Raw genomic sequence first — 23,452 nt, 5'->3', positions numbered from 1 at the left:
TTTATGTTTCAAAACTGTTGTATACGTGACTGCGGTGCCTCACTCAAGATCCCAAATTTTTTAAGTAAATTGAACTAAAATTTCATTTAATGGTATCAAAATAATTACATAGTCTCCTATACAATAATATTCAATACAAGTTTCTTTTATTTCACGTAATCTTAAAAAATGACCAAGTATCTCAACAAATTGAAAACACAAATCTCATGCTTAATGTAAATTCAATACAAGTTTCTTTTATTTCACGTAATCTTAAAAAATGACCAAGTATCTCAAGAATTAACAAATTGAAAACAAAAATCTCCTATTTAATTGTTGAATTTACATTACGCATCATCCCTTTAACTCTTGCAGCTCCTCAAGTCAAACCAACCAAAACAAACCCAATAATATGAAATGAAACCAAGCAAGCCCCCAAGTTAAACTCACAACTTGCAAACATAACCAAAATTGAACCATGCTTAAATTTACAACTAGAACATAAAACCTCCAGTGTAAATTCTTTTAGTTTACAAATATAATCTTCATATCAAAATGAAGTTAATAATGAAAAAAAATTATTAGGAGAGAAGAGAGTTGACCATTATTAAGATTGAAGTTAATTGTCTACCACAAAGCAATAAAATGACAATAGAATGACAATAAAGAGGCAATAAAATGGAAATAAACAAGCAATAAAAAACAAATTTGAATTTCAAAGGCCCAAATAATTTCCACTTCTCAGACAACTTAAGAAGATGACTATTGCATGCTACTATGCTACTAAGTACAAGCTAACTGCAAGCAATGAGTTCACCTACAACACATAGAATTGCTATAAGAAGAATACACAAGAACCAATGAAATAAAGCATCATGTCATAAGGCTCCACAAGAAGAATACATAATGTCTTAGATATCCTTACAAATGACTAATTCTTGGGGCCTAATAATAACAAGCATAAGCCAAACTTATTTGCTAGTTATCCTCAAAAGTCATGATCCAAAATCCACTAGCTAACTAGTCTCTCCAATCTACCAAAATATTTCAATCATTTATAGAATATAAGATACTTGATAAAACAAACTAAAAAACATGAAGCTCTCGAAGGCAAATATTTCATTCATATGGAAGTCATCAATTATTTTCATCAAATGCAGAATAACATGTCAACCATTGTTCTTTCACCCCACAAATTTGCTAAATATATACCCTAGCTATGTTCAACTATATGTCTGTTATGAATAAGCTTTTCATAATTTCTTGTCATTTAAAAACTTTTGTTGGTATTGAACTCAAGACACAAATGAAAACATTTTGACGCAGTTTGAATACGTACAACATAGCAAACTATCACAATTGAAGAAAACCTCTTACCCAGGATGTGTGACATAGATACACTACTGGCATACAAGACTTTTTAAATTTTAGACACCCAAAGTTTAAGTGCAAAAGTAGTAAACTGACATACATAAAGTCTGGATCTTGCAGATCAGAAAACACTCACCTAGAGTACCTAGTCTTTTAGATTACAAAAACAGAGTTCTTTTTCTCCAAAAAAAAAATATCTTAAAACAAAGGAAAGAAGAAAATGGAGTAACAATTTCACAGCAATCTTTTAAAGAAACAATGAGATTGACAATGATTATGGTTCCAAAACAATACCATGCACTAAATTAACACATAAATGTTGAGAAAAATACGAAGAGCAGAGAGAGAGAGAGAGAGAGAGAGAGATAGAGAGAGAGAGAGAGAGAGAGAGAACTATGAGATAGAGTTGAGAGAGAGAGAGAGAGCAAAGAGAGAAACCAAAAACTAACAAAAAGTGTTTATCTGGTCGATAAGTGGGGAATAAGTATGTATTTATAGGTGATATTTGCAAAATTTGTGGGGAGAGGTGATATTTCCAGTTAAAATTAAAAAAAAAAATGGTGGAAGGGACTCAACCTTGACCCTTAAAGGCAGAAGCCTCACTCACAAATCACTACACTGAACTTGTTTTTATGATATTTATTCAGTTACACAATATTTATATAAACAATTAATGGTTTAAAAAAATTCATTTCAACACAGATTCTCACAAACACTGCAAACAAAAATAGAAAACTACAACAAAAATACAATGTAGATATCAATGATGTAAACAAAAAAAAAATGCACACAAAAAAACTGCAAACAAAAATAGAAAACTACAACAAAAATACAATGTAGATATCAATGATGTAAACAAAACAAAAATGCACACAAAAAAATGCAAACAAAAACAAAAAGTAATTTAGTAGAAACAAAAATTGCTCATGCAAAACCATGATGAAAGTACTAAAACAGAAACGGAAACGGAAACTGCAATGAAAGAATGTGAGAGGATTTTATTCATTTTTTTCCCGTTTCGTATTTTACTAACTATGAAAGAATGTGAGAGGCTAATATTATTTCTTACTTGATGTAATAAAAATGCAAGATGGTGATTTTGCAATCTCTTTCCCAACCATAATAACAATTTCAAACAAAGATTTATGGGTATAGTAGTAAGTGATGTGGTAGTATTCTTCATGTAAAGGTGTTGTTTGAAATGTGAAGCAATTACCAAGAATACTCCAACTCATCATGCAATTCTCTATAACAAATAATGTGTGCAGTAACAGAATTTAGTAGCTTTCGAGAGAAAGAGGTAGACTAAAGGCAAAAATTCCAACAACCAAAAAAAGAAGAAAAAATTGAACTCTCAAATTGATTTACTGTGAAATTACTCCCTGTTCAACATCTGCTTTGGAGATGTCAAAACAACAAATTAATATCTGTAAAGAATAAACTAATGCAACTAAAAGGGTCCTTTTCTTTTAATTACTCCTTTTAAATATAATATACTTAGAGAGTATAGCCGGGCGGCTATACTATAGTTTGTTATTATAAAAAATAGTATAGCCACGCGGTATACTGTTTTTGACATGCTTATTCATATTTTTCCCATTCCGTATTTTATTAACTATGAAAGAATGTGAGACGCTAAGATTATTTTTTACTTGTTGTAACAAAACTGCAAGACGGTGATTTTGCAATCTCTTTGCCGCCCAGAACAACAATTTCAAATAAAGATTTATGGGTATAGTAGTAGTAAGCAATGTGGTAGTATTCTTCATGTAAAGTATTGTTTGAAATGTGAAGTAATTACCAAGAATACTCTAACTCAGCATGCAATTCTCCATAACAAATAATGTATGCAGAAATAGAATTTAGTACCTCTTAAGAGAACGAGGTAGACTACACACAAAAATTCCCACATAATAAGAAGAAGAAAAAATTGACTCTCAAATTGATTTACTGTGAAATTTCTCTCTCTTCAATATCTGCTTTGGAGATGTCAAAACTAGCAAATTAATATCTATAAAGTATAAACTAATGGAACTAGAAGGGTCTTTTTTTTTAATTATAAATATTTTAATAATAAATAGTGTAGCCGTGCTGCTATACGCCTATTAAATATATACTTAAACAGTATAATCGTGCAGCTATACTACGGTTTTTCATTATAAAAAATAATATAACCGCTCGGCTATAATGTTTTTGACACGTGACAAATTGGGAGCAAGGTGGCAGGGCTATACTATTTTTGACACGTGGTAAAGTGGTGCTAGGCCCAAGGCGGGTGGTCTTTTTTTAAATTAAAAACAGTATAGCCGCGAGGCTATACTACGATTTTAGTATTTAAAAATAGTATAGCCGACCGGCTATATTACACGTGGCTAAATGCCGCTAGGTGCCAGGCGGGTCTTTTTTCCTTTTTATAACAGTACAGCCGCGGCTATACTACGGTTTTTATTAAGAAGAGTATAGCCGCGCGGCTATACTAGGTTTTTTTTATATTAAAATTGTACAGCCGAACGGCTAGGCCGGGATTTTTTTTAAAGAGTATAGCCGCCCGGCTTTACTCTGGTCCGGCTGTGCGCTTTACATAGTTATCATACTGTGATCTTTTTTTTGTTAATTGTTTTGCCCCATTTTTTTTTATTTTTTATTTTTTTTTATTTCAACAAATTAAGTTTTATCCAATTGCCTTACCGTTATAAGAGGGGGAGGGAGGGGGAGTTGAGAGAGTTGAGAGACATAGCACACAACACCATGGCACAAGTGCTCTCTCTCGGTGTGCTTCTCTCTGCGGAGACCAACAGAAGTTCTTTTTCTTCTAAGTCCCTGAAATTGGATAAGAGAACAAAGACATCCATTTCTGCTCCTAGGAAAGGTGAAATTTTCTGTTCATTTCCATAGAAAATGCTGAGAAAAGAAGAAAAGTATGGATTATGATTTGAGACTCTTGGTAGAAGACAGAGCCTACATTTGCTAGCTTAGTCTGGCGTTCAAAAGTTCTCGTCCTTATTGTTAACTTAGTGGAAACTAGTTTGGGGGTGTGAATTTGGTTCCAAATTGATGCTACAGTGAGTTCTTGATGCTGTCACTAAAGTGTGTTACTTTATAGGTAAGTTGAATCCCTCACACAAAACCCAGAAGGTGAATTTGGAGATTTCTCCTCACAGAGCTGGTAATTTTTCACCTCTGTGTGTGTGTGTGTGCGTGTGTGTGTCAGTGTTTAAATGAGTTATGGATTATGAGGTTTCCTTTATATGCATTTTTTTGCTGATTTGCTTAGTGGTTGGTTTAACCGTGCTTATATTTGTACACAAGAGGATGACATGCCCCGATTTTTTTTTTTAAATGTTGATTCCTTAATGTGGATTTGTTTTTGCTTTTGCTCAGTTTCTGCAGTGAGATTGATGAGAATAGAGATGGGAGGTGCTTTTGCTGATCTTCTCAATGAGAAAGGCAAGGGTTCTGGTGCAAATGAGATGGGATATGTAGGAAGAACTCTTGGGTTTCGCACACGGGATTTAGAGGATCGTGATCTTAGATTGGTTATCTCTCTCTTCCTATTATCTAATTTGTGCACTTTATGTTTGTTTATTAGAATATCACTAGTAAAAGATTCACTTCAGTATTTGGAACAGGTATAGCTGTGAGTGTGTGTAAGCAAAATATAGCCTGGGTGAAAGTGGGATATGGTTAATATTTTAGTTTCTTGAAGTTATCATTATGATGGGACTGAAGCTGTACTTGAATATTTCTCTTTTTCTTTTCTTTTGCCATTTTCTTTTAAATTCAACTGTATAGGTCACTGATATTGTTGGAGGTACAATCCGCTGGAAGAGATATCTTGATCATTTGATTAGTTCACTGTGTCATGATGCAAACACATTTACCAGGATGGAACCACTTCTTTTGCAGGTATTTTACACTCACATATAGAATCTTTTGCACTTGTCTCACTGTGTTGGAAGGAGTTCCATGGAATGTCTTTAATTTATGTAGATGTTTTTCTGTAGCTTAATGAGATGGGCCTATTTTTTAATTGCATCGGTGGTGAGAACTCCAGTTATAGGATATGCAATTAATTATCTAGTTACTTTTAGAAATGTTGGCGGTCTTTACTTTCCTGGTGACCAAGTAGCTAATTTTGGTGTTATCTACCTGTGTATTTAGATTCTCCGGATTGGTTTCTATGAGATTATTAAGCTGGATATGCCACCATATGCTGTTGTAGATGAGGTAATTTTATTTTCTCTTTTCAAATTCTCCTATTTTTCCTCAATCTATTTCGGTTGGTGGATAGTTTTCCGGAAGCCTCAATTGTCATCTTGATCTTACTATTCTGATAAGGGAGAAATTCTGATTTTGGCTTAAAGATGAGATAGTATTCACCATGAATGGGGTTCAAATAGTTTGGTTGCTTCAAAGTTTTGTCAAGTTGGGTTTGACATGTGGTCAATATTGGTTCTAGTGCTACTTGAGTCTTTTCCCCAGTTTATGTAACAAGTTCTAAATGTTCTCTTTAACATTGTATGTAATTGCGTTAGTTTTCTAAATCCATAGTTGTAAAAAACTGCAGAATGTGAGGCTTGCAAAAGTTGCCCTTAGACATGGTGCTGGCAACATGGTCAATGCAATTCTCAGGAAGCTTGTTCTTCATATGGTGAGGCATTATTTTAGTTTTATGGTATAATATAATCATGTAATTACATTGACATATTTATTTAATGTCTTCAAATTTGGGTTTTCAGGAAAATAGCTCTCTTCCTCTACCCAAATTGGAGGGTGATGATCGCACACAAGCACGTGCTCTTGCCACTCTGCACTCTCATCCAGTTGTAAGTTTATAATTGTAATGTTGTTCATACTTCTTTTGACTACTGGTAAACGATAATCAGGTTCATGGGACCACCTTAGAGCTAGAAAATAGAAAGTAATCACCTACTGGTTTGAGGGATTATTGTCAATGATAGATATATTACCACAACAATCCACTCCAAAGCATTTAAAACTGTGAATATTTGCAGATCTCCATGAAACTTAACATTTAATTCTACCTCTGGTGGAATCAAAACTTGAGTAACAAATAGCTGGCCTTGATAGTTTTTTTTTTTCATCTTCGCCCTTCCTTATTTTCAATACTTTCATTTTCCAGTGGATGGTAAGGCGGTGGACAAAGCATCTTGGACAAGAAGAAGCAATTAGATTAATGATGTGGAATAACAGTGATCCTAGTTTCAGCTTAAGGTTTCTAGTTTCTTTCCTTTCTATTTTCCTTCTAGGAACATGAATATCATGATTACCGTTTTCTGGTGCTAATGACAGGGCAAACAGTGGGAAAGGTGTTTCAAGAGCTGACCTTGTGACGAAGCTTGATGTGTTAAAGGTTATTGATTATCCTTTTCAGTTTCTAGTTTGGTGATGTTGAAGGTTCCTTAAAATGGACCACCCCTCCTCTCTCTCTCTCTCTGTCTCTCTCAACACACAGAATAACACGCACGAACATATACGTTATTTTTGCCTATCATATTTTATTGGCCTAGCCTCTATCCCCAGATATGCTTGCTAATTTTCTTTTCTTGAACTTCAGGTTCCGCACGAGCTCTCTTTTTATTTGAATGATTTCGTCCGTATGAAAACAGGGTTGCAGGTATGAGTTAAATTTGCAGTTTGTTTCAGTGGGTAAATTTTTTCTGTACGGAGCACCATCCTATTCTGCTATATTTTCTACAGACAATACTTTGAGATGTTAATTTGTGTTTTCTTGTTTTGAAGAATAAGTTAAAGTGCAAGCATTTGTACAACTAGCTACTTTTGTTTTATTTTATTTACAATTTAAAAGTTTTTATGGGAAGCTCTGTACTTTTTGGAGAGCTACTAAAGGTCCTAACTACCTAAATTTTGCTGATTCAGATGGTCATACAAGCTGGTCTATTGAAAGAAGGTTTATGCTCAGTTCAGGATGAGAGTGCAGGTCAGTTTCCTCTTGATTTTAGTTCAAGCAAGATACTTGAGTAATTGGTAGATTGGTTTAACAATCAAATTGTTTTTGTTTTACACATTTTCAGTTTTTTCCTTGTTTTATTATATTGTTTTTGTTTTCCAAGCATGCGCCACTTGCCTATCAAATGATTTCTTGAAAGAATAACATTTGTCCATGCTTTCATGTATGCATAGGAAAATTTATGCATTCTGCTTGAGCTGTATTCTACTTTTTTGGAAGTGTCTGAATACAGAAATCCAGTATATTTTCCAATTCAATGTTGTTGGACCTTTATATTGGTATCTCCTCAAATTATATAGTGCAATCTTGTTGCAGGTCTGGTAGTTTCTGTTGTAGATCCTCAACCGGGTGAAAGCATTGTTGATTGTTGTGCTGCTCCTGGAGGAAAGACTCTTTACATGGCATCCCTTTTGAGTGGCAAAGGTATCCATCATCTGTATTATAACATTTTGTGTAAGAAAATATAGAAGTCTTATTCTTGTATTGATAAATTTAATCTTGAAATGATGACGATGTTAGACCATCTGATTTTCTTTTACTATTGATGTTGAGAACCTATAACTAATGGGAGAGGTTTACCATTGGATTGCAGGTATGGTACATGCAGTTGACATAAATGAAGGCCGGTTGAGAATCCTCAAAGAGACCGCTAAGTTGCACCAAGTAGATGATGTCATCACCACTATCCATGCAGATTTCCGTACTTTTTCTGTAAGTCATCAAACCTTGTACAGAGTTGTTTTTTGGGGCATGAAATTTCTTATATGTTCCTTATCTTTTTCTCCAGGACAATAATACTATGAAGTGTGATAAAGTTCTGTTGGATGCTCCATGCTCTGGATTGGGTGTTCTCTCTAAGGTGATTGTATAAGAATCACATGTACTTTTGTTTTTGTTCCAATTATATATATATAATTTATTTGATGCTATTTTTCCTTTTGAATTTTGAAGAGAGCAGACTTGCGTTGGAACAGGAAATTAGAGGATATGGAGCAGCTTAAGAATTTGCAGGATGAGCTCCTTGATGCAGCTTCCCTGTAATACCAAATCCTCTCTCTTTCTCTCTCTCAACTCACATCTTATTTAACATCATGAAGCTTCTTTTCTAGTTGAAAAATTCTAAAACTCCAGAATTTATGTTAGTTGTCTCCCCCACCCAAAATAGAAAAAAGAGAAGAAAAAATAGATATGAAAAAGAACCTAATGCACTTGAGGTTCAACAATTCCCAGTTTTGCACTTCAACTGCGATGCTTTTACTCATAATAGATTTGAAACATGTTCATAAAATCTGAATAATATTTTGATCTATTCAAGGTCTAAAATCTTCAAGTCGTGAACTCCTTTTACCCTGATCAATGAAGTGATCTGTCATAAATAATGGAGATGAAAATCGTGAATAGTTGTAACGAACTTTAACCACCACCTCCCCTTTTCTTGGATTTTGGTAGTCGTGGTTTGTGCATAAGAAAATAAGTTTCTTGTCACTTGTATTTTTCCTTTTTAATTTTACCTCAAGTGTTAAAGGTTTAATGTGCATTTACAGATTGGTCAAGCCTGGTGGAGTTTTAGTATACAGTACCTGCTCTATAGATCCAGAAGAGAATGAAGAGAGGATAGCTGCATTTCTTCTCAGGCATCCAGTAAGGGCTACAACCTGATTTTTCTTTTAGCGCTTTAGGCCTTTTTATTATTATTATTATTATTATTTTCAGCTTATGCTCTTTTGAGGGTGAGGAACTGTTTCATAGTTTTTGCTTATCAAAAAGACGGGACTGTTTCATGTTTTTGAGTTCCAAGCGGAAATTGTTGAACTTACCTGCATATTCACTTTGGAGCTTGGCTATACAAAAGCCGATGCTTAGAAGTTACCAAGTACAAAATGAATGTTCTGTTAAAATGTTAAGTGTTATGTTCATTAAAACAAAAAAATTGGCTTCCCCAAGTCCAGCAGGTCTTTTCGACCAGCTTTCCTAAATACTAGATTGAAAAATATGGAAAATTTTGCACAGTTGGTGACAGTGCTCTATGAAATAGAACACTATGTACATCCGTGTGTGGTACTGCACAGTTGTAATGTATTCTTGTGCATCTTTGTTTTCTTTATTTACAATATTATTCCTGGGTTTTCAGGATTTTTGCATAGATCCTATTGGCAGATATGTTCCACCTGATTTTGTAACGGAGCATGGTTTCTATTTCTCCAACCCTGTAAAGCATTTCCTTGATGGGGCATTTGCTGCTCGTTTAAGCCGAGCTATATAACTGTAAGTAAGGCAAACCTTTCAACTTTAATTGGTTAGTGCATCTGGAAGTCCACTTCAATGAAAAATTATGTCGCTAACCACATAAAACTTCTGCAGGTTTATTTGAGACAATTTCCTCTGAACACGAAACCCTGAGAACTTAATTTGTGTTCTTCATTTTCCTGAGCTGGGGTCAGGTTCTTGAAATATGTTCAAACAAGTTTTACATTTCTTTGGGGCAAGTTGCGACCGGGAGAGTAAAATACTGTTGCCAGGGAAAAGAACTAAATCGGCCACTATAAGATCTGTGGGCACAGCAAAGGTCATTTGCATGGAGGATAACCTTCATATATGCTAGGGAGCTGGGTTTCACTGATTCTGAATTTGGGTGATGACATATGAGAGCTGCAGCTGCTAGAGAGCTCAACCAAATGATGAGATGAGGATTCAAATATTGGCTGTGCAGGAGGCCGTGTGGAAACGTGTGTGCATATGGATGAGTTCGCAGCAAAATCATCACAGAAAACATTTGAAGGATTGGTTAATTCAATATTTCAGAAGTAACATTCATTCTCTTTTGTTCTTCTTGGCTTTTGGGCAATTTTAATGCACTTTTGCTTACGACCAGTATGCACGATCAAGTTGTTGAAAGGCTTACTGGCAACAGTGATTAGGTGACCACGTTTTACTTCATGGATACTGATTGATTATAACTTTAAATTCTTTTAATAAGTAGTATAGCCGTGCGGCAATACTGGTATTAAATATAACATACTTAAAACGTATAGCCGGCTATTTTTGACACGTGAGCGTCAGACGCAGGCGAGGTTTTTAAAAAACAAAAATAGTATAGCCGATCGGCTATACAGTTTTGGACAAGTGGGAACTAGGCGACAGGCGGGTTTTTTTATTTATTTTTATTATATAAATAGTATAGCCGTGAGGCTATACTCGGGTTTTTTTTATTATATAAAAAGTGTAAGGCCGTACGGCTATACTACGGTTTTTTATTATAAAAGAATAGTATAGCCACCCGGCTATCTTGTTTTAACACGTGGTTGAATCGCAAGGCGCTAGGCGGGTCCTTTTTGTATTTATTTTCTATAACTAGTTTAGCCGCACGGCTATACTCTTGGCATAGATACTGTGATCTTTTTTTGTTAATTGTTTTTTCCAGATTTTTGTTTATTGATAAGATCAATTTAGAGCATTATCCATTACTATTAGGCCATTACACGAGTCTCTAGTGTCCCTTTTTGAGTTTTTATTTTTTCAAAGCTATTATCCGCATAAAGAATTTAGTATTTTCACGTTTAATACTCGTATTGTACACATACATATGTATTTGTCATGTTTAATACACTTGTTTTTTTACAAAATTTTCAATTATACACACAAAATTCACGTATTATACACATCATTTTAGCATATTATCGAATACAAATAATTTATATTAAAATATTATATAGTGGCCGAACTTATCACTTGTAATTTGCCAAAATATACCGGCTAAAACACATATTTTTCCTGTTCTATATTTTACTAACTATGAAAGAATGTGAGAGGCTAAGATTATTTCTTGTTGTAACAAAAATGCAAGATGGTCATTTGGCAATCTCTTTGCCAACCAGAACAACAATTTCAAACTTTTTGGGTATAGTAGTAATCGAGGTTGTAGTATTCTTCATGTAAAGTGTTGTTTGAAATGTGAAGCAATTACCAAGAACACTTCAACTCAACATGCAATTTTCTACAACAAATAATGTGTGTAGTAACATAATTTAGTAGCTCTCGAGGAACGAGGTAGGCCAAAGGCAAACATTCCCACACAAAAAAAAAAGAAGAAAAAAATTGAACTCTCAAATTGATTTACTGTGAAATTTCTCTCTCTTCAATATTTGCTTGGGAGATATCGAACCTAGCAAATTAATATCTATAAAGTATAAACTAATGCAACTAGAAGGGTCCTTTTTTTTTTCTTCCAATAAATAGTATAACCGCGTGACTATATGTGGATTTTTTTATTATAAAAATAGTATAGCCACGCGGCTATACTATTTTTGACCCACATGTGCTAGGCGGTCCTTTAAAAAATATATATTTTTTAATATTTTAAATATATATTATTATTTATAAATAGTATAGGGGAAAGGTAGAGGCAGGGTAAAGGCAAGGAGGGCTGAGGGAAAAGGATGTCAGGAAACAAGGGATTTGGATTTGAAGATTCCACCCTTGGAACGAGTCTACATTGGGTGTGTATTTAGAGGAGGATTTGGGTGAAGGGTGATTACATGAGATGCTAGTTGAGTAGCAGGGGTAGGGGATGGTGAGGAGGAAGGATCATGAAGAAGACTAGGTATGCCTAGTGGTGTGGGAAAAGAGGAGAATAAGAGTAAGGAGATAAGGGGGGTGGCGAGGGTAAGTTAGGTGGTGCTTTAGGAGGCAAATAAAATGGGATGTAGATGGGGAGTCTGAGGGGTTGGTTCGGTGGGGTTTGGAAGAGAGCGTTTAAATGGAAAAATAGTCTCATCAAACACAACGTGATGTGAGACATAAACATGACATGTGGTTACATCAAGACATCGATACCCTTTTTGTTGAACACCATAACCAATGAAGACACATGGCTGACTGCGAAATTCAAGCTTGTTATGATAGTAGGGTCAGAGCCATAGATAGCAGGCACATCCATAGGATTTAAGAAAAGCATAATCTGACTTATAATGGAGAAGCTTTTGTAAGGGCTAATGTTCTGTAGAGAAGAAGAGGGTAATATGTTAATTAAGTATACAGTTGTATGAGCAATCTAAACCCAAAATTGCATAGGTAGAGAAGATTGCACAAATAGGGTACAAGTAAGCTTGAGAATATTGCGATGCTTTCATTCAGTTAGGCCGTTTTGCTATGTCGTATATGGACATATAAATTGTTAAGCAATGCCATGACATAAGAATTGTTGGAAAGCATGGCTAGTTTATTCTCCACTATTATCACAACAAAGAGATTTTAGTTTGAGATTAAATTGATTTTCAACTAGTGATTTAAAATGTGAGAAAGTAGAGAAAACATGAGATTTTGATTTCAAAGGAAAAAACCAAGTAAAGTAAGACTAATCGTCTACAAAGATAATGTAATATTAATAACCAGATAAGGAGAAGTAAGGGGTTAAACCCCATACATCAGAGTGAACTAGTTGTACAACTTAAACAATTAAAGGGAAGCTTAGAACTTCTACCTAGTTGAGAGTCGGAGGAAAAATACAGAGAAACAGAGGAGCTCGAAAGATGAAGGCCATGATGGTGGATGAGGTGCTGGAGAGTGGAAGCATAAGGATGTCCTAGTTGTTTGTGCCAGAGGATGAGGAAGCTTTAGTGCTGAGAAGAGCAATTGGAGACGATTGTGAATTAAGGGAATGACCAAGAGAATAAAGAGAGCCATTAGTAGGGGCACTGAATAAAATGGTCCATGTAACCATGTTCTTCACATAACATTCAAAAAGAGTATATGTGAGTTGACATCAATTGCAATCCTGGCCTTCATTAGAGACCCGCCAACCGACCCGACCGAATCTCCACATTTCGCTCACCGTTAGCAACGTTAAAGTTGTAGTCTTTTTGGTTAGCTTAGTGAAACTAGGCTTTTTCGACGCTCCTACAACCCTCTAACTTGTTATAGACACGCAAACTGACCTGGCTGGATCTCCACTTTTCGCATACCATTAACGGCAGTTTTGGTTCGTCTCATCGACCTGTCGTCTATCTAGATTTCTTTTCTTTATAAATTCACTATAGAAGATGGATCAAACTCAATAAGATTCGGCCATCCCCCATCGATTTTGTTTTTAAGCCCCTCTCTATGCCAATTTCTGTCTACCCGAATATCGAACTTCATCCTCTCTTCATGATCTATGTTGACATAAGGAAATAACCAAACTGAGTTTATCCAATACGAGCATGGCAGGTGGCACTATCTAACTAGTAAAGACCAATCACCGTGTCCGACAACAGAGAATTCACAATTTAACATTTGATACCATCTGAGGGAAACCACATAGAAAGGTGGTACGTTAACTTAGTTATATCCTCGACCCACCTATAAACAGGCCTGACCGGATCTCCACTTTTTCCTCCACAGTTACACCCACCATTAGTGGCATTAAAGATGAGTTTTTTTTTTTTTTTTTTTTTTGTAAGCTTAGTGAAACTAGTCTTCTCCGACGCAACTACAACCCTCGACCTTATTAGAGAACCGTGAACTGTCCTCGTTGAATCTTCGGATTTCACCTACTGTTAGTGGCAATTCCTATTGTAATTTTTTCATTTCTTCAAGTCCTTGTCTCTCTAACGTGCTTTTCTCTATACACCCACTGCAAAAGACAGATTGAACTAAATAAGATTCAGCCACACACATCGGTTTTCATCGTTTTCAAACTTGCCCTACACCACTTTCCGTGGACCCAAGTATCAAACTTCATCCTTTCTGGCTTTCCCCAACTATTAGTAGCGTTCAACATGTGGTATTTTTTTTTAGTTTAGTGAAAATAATCTTTTCTGACGTTCATGCAGCCCTCAACTTAGTTCAAGACTCGCGGATCGACCCAGTCGGATCTCCATATTTCGCCCACCATTAACGGCGGTTCTAGTTGCAATTTCTTCGTCTCATTGACCCCATTGTCTTTCTAGTATGATTTTATCATACACCCACTGTAGAAGACAAATCGGTCTTAATAATATTCAGTCAACCCATATGTTTTCCTCGTTTTATAGCTCAGCTCTAGGCTACTTTATGTTAGGTATCAAACTTCATCCTCTCTTCATGATGTATTTGACATAAGGAAATAACCAAGGCCAGTCTACCCAATACGACCATGACACGATGCATTATCAAATTACCAAAGGTTAGCTACCGACCGTGGCCACCTAGTTCGATCACTAAGAATTCACGATTTAACATTTGGCATCGTTTGTGGGAAACGATACAGATCGTTTGTGCCTTCAGTTTTCCTCGTTTTCAAGCCCATCCCTACGTCACTTTCCGTTGACCCAGGTATTAAACTTCATTTTCTCTTTATGATCTATGTTGACATAAGGAAATGACCGAGGCTAGTCTACCCAATACGACTATGACACGTGGCACTTTTGCACTACCAAAAGCCAACCACCTATTATGGCCACCGAGTGTGACCACTGAGAATTCACGTGCATGGCTAAACCAATTTGAACTTTGAAGGAAAAAATAACACCGACTTACTTGTGACTTCCACCAGTCAAAAGGCCATTAGGCTAAAAGATATCATCTTCAAGAGTGACTTAGAGTGCAAATATCCATGTTAAAAGCAACCTAGAAAACATTCGAAGAGATGTAGATTGTGTCATGCACTCTTCTAAATATAAATTTGAATTGTTTAGAAGTACAATATTATAGAATCAAGTTTAACATTTGGTGCCGTATGTGGGAAACCACATAGAATAATGGTACATTAGCTTAGGTACGCTCACGAACGACCTGAAGAACAGACCTGACTGGATCGCATTCTTTCACCCACTGTTAGTGGCATTCAAGATGTGACATTTTCTATTAGATTAGTGAAACCAATCTTTTCCAACCCACCTACATCCCTCGATCCGATTATAGACATGAGAACCGTCCTAGCTAAATCTCCACCTTTAGCCCACCGTTAGCAGCAGTTTTGGTTGTAATATCTTCACCTCATTGAGCCCATCAGCTTTCTAGCATGCGTTTCTCCATACACCCACTTGTAGAAGACAGATTAAACCCAATAATATTCGGCCACCCTCCATTGATTTTCTCATTTTCAAGCCCATCTTTATGCCACTTTTTGTTGACCCAGGTATCAAACTTCATCATTTCTTTATGATCTATCTTGACATAAGAAAAAGACCAAGCCGGGTTTACTGAATACAACCATGACATATGACATTATGGTACTAACAAAAGTCAACCACCGACCGTGGCCACCTAGTCCGACCACTGAGAATTCATGGTTTAACATTTGGCACCGTTTGTGGGAAACATATAGAAATGTGGTACGTTAGTTTAGTGAAACCAAAATTTTTGAACTCGCCTGCAGCATTCTACCCTGTTAGAGAGCCGCCAACCGACCCATTCAAATCTCCACCTTTTACCTACCTTTAACGACAGTTCTGGTTGAAGTATCTTTGCCTTATCGAGCACGTCTTCTCTCTAGCATGCTTTTCTCCATACACCCACTGTAGAAGATAGGTCGAATCCAATAAAATTTGGCCACCGCCCATTAGTTTTCCTCGTTTTCAAGCCTATCCCTACCCCACTTTCTGTCGACCCAGTTATCAAACTTCATCCTTTCTTCATCATCTATGTTCATATAAGGAAATGACCAAGCCAGTCTACCCAATACGACCATGACACGTGGCACTATCAGACTACCAAAGGTCAACCACTGACCCTGGCCACCTAGTCCTACCATTAAGAATTCACCATTTAATATTTGGCGCCGTCTGTGAGAAACCACACAAAAAAGTGGTACATTAGCTTAGTTACACCCGCAACCCACCATCGAACACACCTAACCGGATCTCTACCTTTCGCCTATCGTTAGTGGCGTTCAAGGTGTGGTATTTTTCATTAGCTCATTCAAACCAGTATTTTCTAACGCGCATGCAGCCCTCAACCCGATAAGAGACCTACAAACCGACACAATCGAATCTTTGATGTGCCCTCATAATGTATCTTTTATTTAAAAACTAGTCCTCCCGTTTGAAATATGGAAGGGCCAAGGCCACTCTTAGTCTAAGAGTGGCTCCACCAACAACATTCAACATGCGCCTAGAGAACTCGTATGTACCTTAAATCCTTTGTTACCTTAATGTTCCACAAACACACTTTGTTACCTTATGTGACAAAATGTGCAAATTGAAGCCTCAAACAGAGCATTGTACAAACTAAATCCACTATATATATAAGGATCATAAACATTCATGCGTTAGTACTTTATCCTTAACAAGGTTTCATATGATCCTTTAGTTACTTAGAGTTGTGTACATTAATGTATGTTTTGTCGTATATTACCTGGAATGGAGATGGCACAAAATAAATTTGGAGATACTTTGAAGAAGGCTTTTTTGGACACCGAGAAGTATCACTATCGTATGATTTTCTTCTTGACTTTATGTTGTCAAAAAAATAAAATATAGCATAATGATAATGATAATCTTTGATGCATGTTATAATTGAAAATGAGTAACATGTCAAAATGCCTCTATATTTTCTCTTTCTTACATTGTGGCGAATCCAACCTTGAATATATCTTAATTTCTAACTGAGCACCTCACTCTTTCTCACCATTTGGACTAACCTCAAGGTATTTTCTATACTTCATTTTTCATTCTATATTTTATCGGTCATCTTGTGATAAGGGTCAGTACTGAGATTTTGAGAAACCCTGTGCGAAACTTAAACTGGCCCTCTCATAATCTAATATGAAAATAGTTTTAAAAAAAAAACTTATTTAATTTGCCATGACTTAATGTCATAAAACAATGTTTTTAGAATTGAAATTCATAATCAATTAGCATGCAACGACAATTACAAATCAAATTCATAAAAGTTTTAGTGTTTCAATTTGAGAAAATTAAATATAGTATGTTGAATACAAAAAAAGGCTCCTTACACCCCTATAAGCTCCCTTGCTACTTCCATTAACCAATCCGTGTACGATAAAACTAATATATATAATATACATGTTTAAAACTAATATATATATATATATAATGTACATGTTTAAAAAATTTTGCGGCCCTAAAAAATTGTGGGCTTTGTGTAGTGGTGTCACTTGCACCATTTAAAGGCCTAAAAAATCGTGCGTCCTGTCAGTGGCAGACTCACAGAGGAGCAAGGAGGTGCAGTTGCACCTCCCCTTGCCAGAAAAAGCTTTGAAGGCGCTGGAGTTTCCCCTTTGCTATGCTGCCCCCCAACTGCTCGAGTAAATGCCTGAACAATATTATTCTTTCGCTGGCTGTGTTGCTGCACTGCTGGGTTGCGCACATCGCCTTATTTTTTTTTAAAAAAAATCCTAGCCAAAACGACATCGTTTTGGTCTAAGCGAGAAAAAAAAAAGAAAAAAGAAAAAAAAGACTTGTAAACTGCCGACACGGAACGGAAGCCTCCCAATCCAATTTGAAGAAGCCGTGCAAGGTGATATTACTGATATGCAGCGAATCTAAATTTGCTTTTAGTCATGCAAGATGCCCCATCTCAAATCATAATATGAATTTCAACGAAGATGGAGTCCTTGCTTTGGCTTTAAAATTTAAATTTCAGCAATTTTAGGTCTGGTTCATTTCCTTTCTTTTTTTAAATGATAAGTTTTTATTCACACCTTGGCCAATATCAAAACCATTATTGTTGTTTTCTTTTTGTAGAGAACTCCAAGTCTTTTATAAAAACTGATTCATCGATCAAGTCTTGTGCCAAGGAAGAAAATATTGTATCGATCAAGCTTCCAAAGTGTGTTCGAATGTAATTCATAGTTAATCTAGAAAAAAAAAAAAAAAAAAACAAGATGAAACATGCTGGGCTTTTTTTTTTTTTTTTTTCCTTTTTCTTCATCAACCGTGCCAGTTTCATTTTCGGCATATAAATGAAATTAGCATTGTTTAAATTATAAGGCTATTTGGTTGTTAATTTTTTTCAAAGCTTTTAGTGCCAGTTTGGCATTGCTTATTTGGGGTGATAAGTGATTTTTTTAAAATTTTGAAAAGCACAGCCCGTTTGGTAAACTATGAGAAAATCACTTATTGTTAAAAATTGCTGTGAGAGAAAGCTATAAGGGAAAGCAGCTAATGAGATGCTTTCATTTTCTGATTATATGGGAATCAGTTTCAAAGAGGCGCTGAGTTTAATGATTATGCTTCAATCATTTTCTAATTATGTGGGAATTATTACCAACAACATTTTTAACAAAAAGTTTACCAAACGCCAAACTGCTTTCTCTCACAGCAAATTTGACAGCGATTATTTTCACAGCACAACAATGCCAAACTGGTATTAGCCTTTCAAAATTGCACCTCTGCCAAAAAATTCCTGAGTTCTAGTACCTGTAAGTGGCGCCACTTGCACCATCCCAGAATTGGCCCTGCTTGTGACAAGGATAATATTTTGAACATAATACGAATTTGATCCAATATGAATTTTTTTAATTTTTTAATCAACGATTCATTATGGTAAATAATGAATTAACATGATTTTAAAAAATTAGGGTTAGGCTTGGGTCTTCTGTTGGACCAACCTCTAGTTTAGGTTGTGACCCCTTCTTCTCTTGAGCCCAAACTTCCCTTAGGAAGTTGGGCCTTGTTCTATAGCATCCTAGTTGGGCCTACCCAACCCCACGACGCCGTTTAGCTACTTCATCTTCAACCTTGGGTTGAAAACTCTCTCTGCGTAAAACCCGAAGGCCGAAAACTCAGACAATGCTCACACAATGAACACTCACCGCCCTGTGAGGGCTCTATCACGTGCGCTGTCACGTGCCCTATCCAACTCCTCGTCGTCCGTACAACCTTCATCGACCTTTCCTCTGAAAAACGTAACGAAGTCGAACTTCGAGCCGGCACTAGCCGAGCTGCGCCGCCATGTCGCCGCCGCCGACTTCGTGGCCATCGACCTCGAGATGACCGGCATCACCAGCGCGCCGTGGCGCGACTCGCTGGAGTTCGACCGAGCCGACGTCTGCTACCTAAAGGTCAAGGACTCGGCCGAGAAGTTCGCTGTGCTTCAGTTCGGCGTTTGCCCCTTTCGATGGGACTCTTCCAAGCAGTACTTCATTGCTCATCCGTACGTGCCATTGTTCTTTCTTTTCTTTTTCTTTTTTCTTTTTTTGTTCGAAGCCATTTATCTTTCTTTTTAGTTGTTAGTTTGTCCTCTGTTTGGCTGCCAAGAAAATGGGGAACTAAGAAAATAACAGAAATTTAGGGATAGTACATGAGTTTCTTGTTAATGGCACGTTGACTTTTCACTAGTTTGCTGAGAAATTGCTGGGATAGGACACAATTTTGATTTTGAGTGTTTTTCACTGGCGTTTCGAGTGAAAAGCTCAATTTCTGAAGTTTTATTTAAAATGCAGGTAAATTTAAATTACAAAAAAAGAAGAAAATTTGAGATTGATTTGTCTGAAATTGCTTACATTCCTGGTTTATACATGTGTTTGTTGTATCAGAACCTTTAGTTGTGTGGATGTTAAGCTTTGTTTTGTGTAGTTTGAAGCAGATGCAAAAGCACATTCATCTGAGATAAAATGATTTTGTGTAACGAAGTTGCCCCATTGTAAATCTTTTATTTAGTTTTTATTGTTTAACAATATGTATACTCTGGCAGGCACAATTTCTATATTTTTCCGCGTCAAGAGATTTTGGCCACAAACCCTGCTTATGAGTTCCTATGCCAGACTACATCAATTGATTTCTTAGCTAAATACCAGTTCGATTTCAATATCTGCATACATGAAGGTAGTGCAGTTGTTTTATTGTTATATGAAGTAATGATTTAAGAAATTTTATCAGGTGTGGCTCGTATTTCATCTAGTTTTTTTTAAAAGATGCTCTCAGTTTGTAAAATAGGACTGTTGTACAATATCAGGAATATCTTATTTATCCAAAGGACAGGAAATTGAGGCACTAAGACATTTGAGTTTGGCATATGAGGATGAATTATTGGCTAAATGGTCAAACTTGAAAGAACCTGTGCACATGCCAGTGGTCAAGATGGCTGACACTCTCTTCACTGAACGGATGAAGAACATATTCACTGAATGGCGCGATGGGTTGTTGAGAAATAGTAATGGAGAACTCCAACTTCAGGGAAACTCAAATGACTCCCAACAACAGTTACGAATCATTTTCTTTAAGATGCGTCCTGCTCTTAGTCTGAGTGGATTCACTTCTCATCAGCTTAGGTTGATCCATTTGGTAATTTTTTTTGCATTTTAATCTTCTACCATTAGATTGTTATTTGTAACAAATAAATCTTGGATATGTGGTCCAGAACATCATTCCTAGACATTCTTGGGTAATTTCCTCAAATGAGTCAAACTTACTCAAAGGAAGTTTTATTCATCCGAGGAAACCTGGTTTCCAATTTTGTTGTCTCAATATTTTCTTGTACTTTTTGTGATTATGTTGAGATGGATTCTAAGTGGATGTAAATAACATGGTTTCTTCTCAGTCATGGTTTTATTGAGCTGAATATTAAAATGAAATCATGCAGGTCATCAGAAGGCATTTCCAAGATCTTGCTTATGTTCAGATAAATGGTGAAAAGACCTGTCAGCAGCGACTAGTTGTGCGTACAGATTCCAAGGATGACAGGGAGTTACTTATGGTAAGTAATTTGTTTCCTCCAGGTAGATCTGCGGTAAACTTTCCAAAATGTGAAAGATTACTTAGCATGTTTACTTTGTGAAATAGTTTTCAGACTTTCAGTTATTAGAATTTCAGTTTTTTTTCTTCTTCTTTTTGAAGAGAGGTCTTTGTGGTTCAAAACAAATGACAATGATCATTAAAATTACTCTCAAGGGATAGATTTGGCAATTATGTATATGTTCTTTTTTTCAAAATACTTATATGGGAGCATGTTTGTGCTGAAAGTTCAATAGGGAGAACAGAAAATATCACAAAAGGACATGTCTGGGCTTGTTATCATGTGAATTTTAAAATTTTCTGTATGCAAACCTTTTGCAGAAAGAGGTGAAGGATGAGCATTGTAGACAGGCAGAGGTGAAGGTTCAAGCTGCAGTTGGGTTTCGTCACGTTATTGACCTTCTTTCATCAGAACAGAAATTGATTGTTGGTCACAATTGCTTTCTTGGTATAAATATCTGTGCTAGTTTCATAAACAGTTTAATTTGATTTTGTACATCGCTAAGACGTCTTCTTGCTGTCATACAGATATTGCACATATATACAGCAAATTTGTAGGTCCTCTTCCTTCTACTGCTGAAGAGTTTGTCTCTTCTGTTAACAAGTGCTTTCCGTACGTCGTTGACACCAAAATGCTCTTGAATGCTAATAATGTGCTTCAGCAACGGATGAAGAAGTCCCAAACATCACTTTCGTCAGCATTTGCCATGTTATGCCCACAAATTGCTCTTGGGAAGAAAAGCACTGATCTGGCATTCCAATCGTGTGTTAAAGTTGAAGTTCAAGTGGATGATTTGAGGTTTGCTTCTTCCATTATCTGCCCATAATAATAACTTGGAAGTGCCTCATTTATTTGGTGGGTCTCAATAGTTTTTATTGCCACATTTTGAAAGGAAACATAAAAGATAAAGGGTGAAAACTCGAAAGAATAAGATGAACATTTTGATCTCTCTCATAGCATAACTAGTAAATATTGAGAAAGATAATCAAAATAATGAATACTCCTGCCTGTTTAATATACAAAGAAAAGGAAAAGCAGAGGAGGCACCTTAGAAATAAGTCAGTCTTATCAAAATTATCTATTTGCAGGTCCTCCAACTGGAATTCTGGAGCCAAACATGAAGCGGGATATGATGCTTTTATGACAGGCTGTGTGTTTGCTCAGACATGCAGTCATCTAGGGATTGATTTTCAGTCGTTTTTGCCATCTGAACATTTGGCCCACAATGAGAAGCTGCAGAAGCACATCAACCTTCTATACCTTAGTTGGAGTAATAGAGACATTATTGATTTAACCAGTGGTAAGAAGAATGCAGTATCCTTGGGGTATACGAACCACAAAAAGAGGTACCCAGAGATTTTGTTTGAGAACATTGCTTTAATCTGGGGATTCCCATCAAAACTTAAGGCACGGGACATACGAGAATGCATCTCAAAAGTCTTTGGCCCGACATCTGTCACTTCTATCTACCACTTGGATGAAACTGCAGTATTCGTTCAGTTTAACAAGGAAAAATTTGTCTCTGAATTTCTTATTTTGAAGGAAACTTTAGAGAGAAGTGATGGTCCGGTCTCAGTTTTGCATCCTCTTGCTGGACTTTTAGAAGGTGGAAATACCCAAGCTGCTAATTACGAAACTTACAAAGACATTTGCAGTTCACCCAGCTCAAAGATCTTGTTTGCGGATCAGGCAGATGCAGTTGGTACTAAATGGAAAAATAAATTGATTGAATCTAAAGCAGCAATGGAGAGCCTAGAACGTGAGAGCTTTGGTGAAAAAAATGAAGTGAATACTGCTTTTGTGTTTTGCTGACTCAATTACTCAAAACTAATTTATACAAATTCTACCTATTGAGATTTTTGTATACTGTTAGGAATGTGACATTAGGAAGAAAACAAATGTAATTATATGTACTAAAATGCCTTTATAAAAAAAAAAAAAAAAAAAGCCAAGTAAATTATATGTATGAGTGATTTGATTTTTATTGCTGTTAACTTATTTTTGTATCTCAGCGTGGCTAGAAGCCTTTGTATAAAAGCTTCTTTAGGGTTTATTATCAGAAGCTGTACACAAGGTTGGTTTAACGTTCAACGTTTTTAACCCTTAAAAGAAATTACAAAGCAATTTTACGATGCTTTTAGGGGTGTATCCAATTCATACTTATAAAGACTTTTTTTAAATGGGTGACTTTTATAGAGTTGACAAATTCTTAAATACTTTCATAAAGCTGGCAAGACTTTTGCTCTTAACAATTAGGTATGGAAAAGTCATTTATTTAGTAAGTTTTTTAAAAGTCATTAACTTTTTGGATACCACCAAATTTTTAAATACTTTTTAAAAATCACAATTGAATACCACTAAACTTTTATATACTCTTTAAAAGTCTAAATTGAATACCTCGAAACTTTTAAACTCTATAAAAATCATTAAAAATTTGAATTGGATTCACCCCTT

General features: G+C 35.9%; 2 protein-coding genes across 3 annotated transcripts; both read left to right on the top strand.

The window, feature by feature from the left end:
* Positions 4,053-10,353, top strand: LOC18775289 (probable ribosomal RNA small subunit methyltransferase B). 2 transcript variants are annotated; one of them, XM_007204975.2, is made up of 18 exons: positions 4,053-4,219; positions 4,454-4,516; positions 4,732-4,886; positions 5,143-5,256; positions 5,512-5,577; positions 5,918-6,001; positions 6,090-6,176; positions 6,494-6,585; positions 6,664-6,724; positions 6,929-6,988; positions 7,252-7,312; positions 7,658-7,765; positions 7,935-8,053; positions 8,130-8,201; positions 8,294-8,379; positions 8,887-8,983; positions 9,474-9,607; positions 9,704-10,353. In XM_007204975.2, exons 1-17 carry the CDS (start codon positions 4,099-4,101, stop codon positions 9,603-9,605), a joined length of 1,578 nt encoding a protein of 525 aa, XP_007205037.1. In that variant the 5' UTR covers positions 4,053-4,098; the 3' UTR covers positions 9,606-9,607; positions 9,704-10,353. The 2 variants fall into 2 exon arrangements, 1 of the variants encoding a protein (XP_007205037.1); XR_002272389.1 differs by lacking the exons at positions 9,474-9,607; positions 9,704-10,353 and having other exon boundaries at positions 8,301-8,379.
* Positions 18,949-22,846, top strand: LOC18772038 (poly(A)-specific ribonuclease PARN). The gene is made up of 7 exons (XM_007207075.2): positions 18,949-19,417; positions 19,958-20,088; positions 20,219-20,547; positions 20,846-20,959; positions 21,319-21,445; positions 21,526-21,796; positions 22,087-22,846. The coding sequence occupies exons 1-7, from the start codon at positions 19,065-19,067 to the stop codon at positions 22,808-22,810; spliced, it is 2,049 nt and encodes a 682-aa protein (XP_007207137.1). The 5' UTR covers positions 18,949-19,064; the 3' UTR covers positions 22,811-22,846.

Source organism: Prunus persica, chromosome G6 (assembly GCF_000346465.2).
Source record: "Prunus persica cultivar Lovell chromosome G6, Prunus_persica_NCBIv2, whole genome shotgun sequence".
Taxonomy (NCBI): domain Eukaryota; kingdom Viridiplantae; phylum Streptophyta; class Magnoliopsida; order Rosales; family Rosaceae; genus Prunus; species Prunus persica.
Note: the sequence above shows the minus strand (reverse complement) of the source record. Positions and strands in the feature narration are given on the sequence as shown.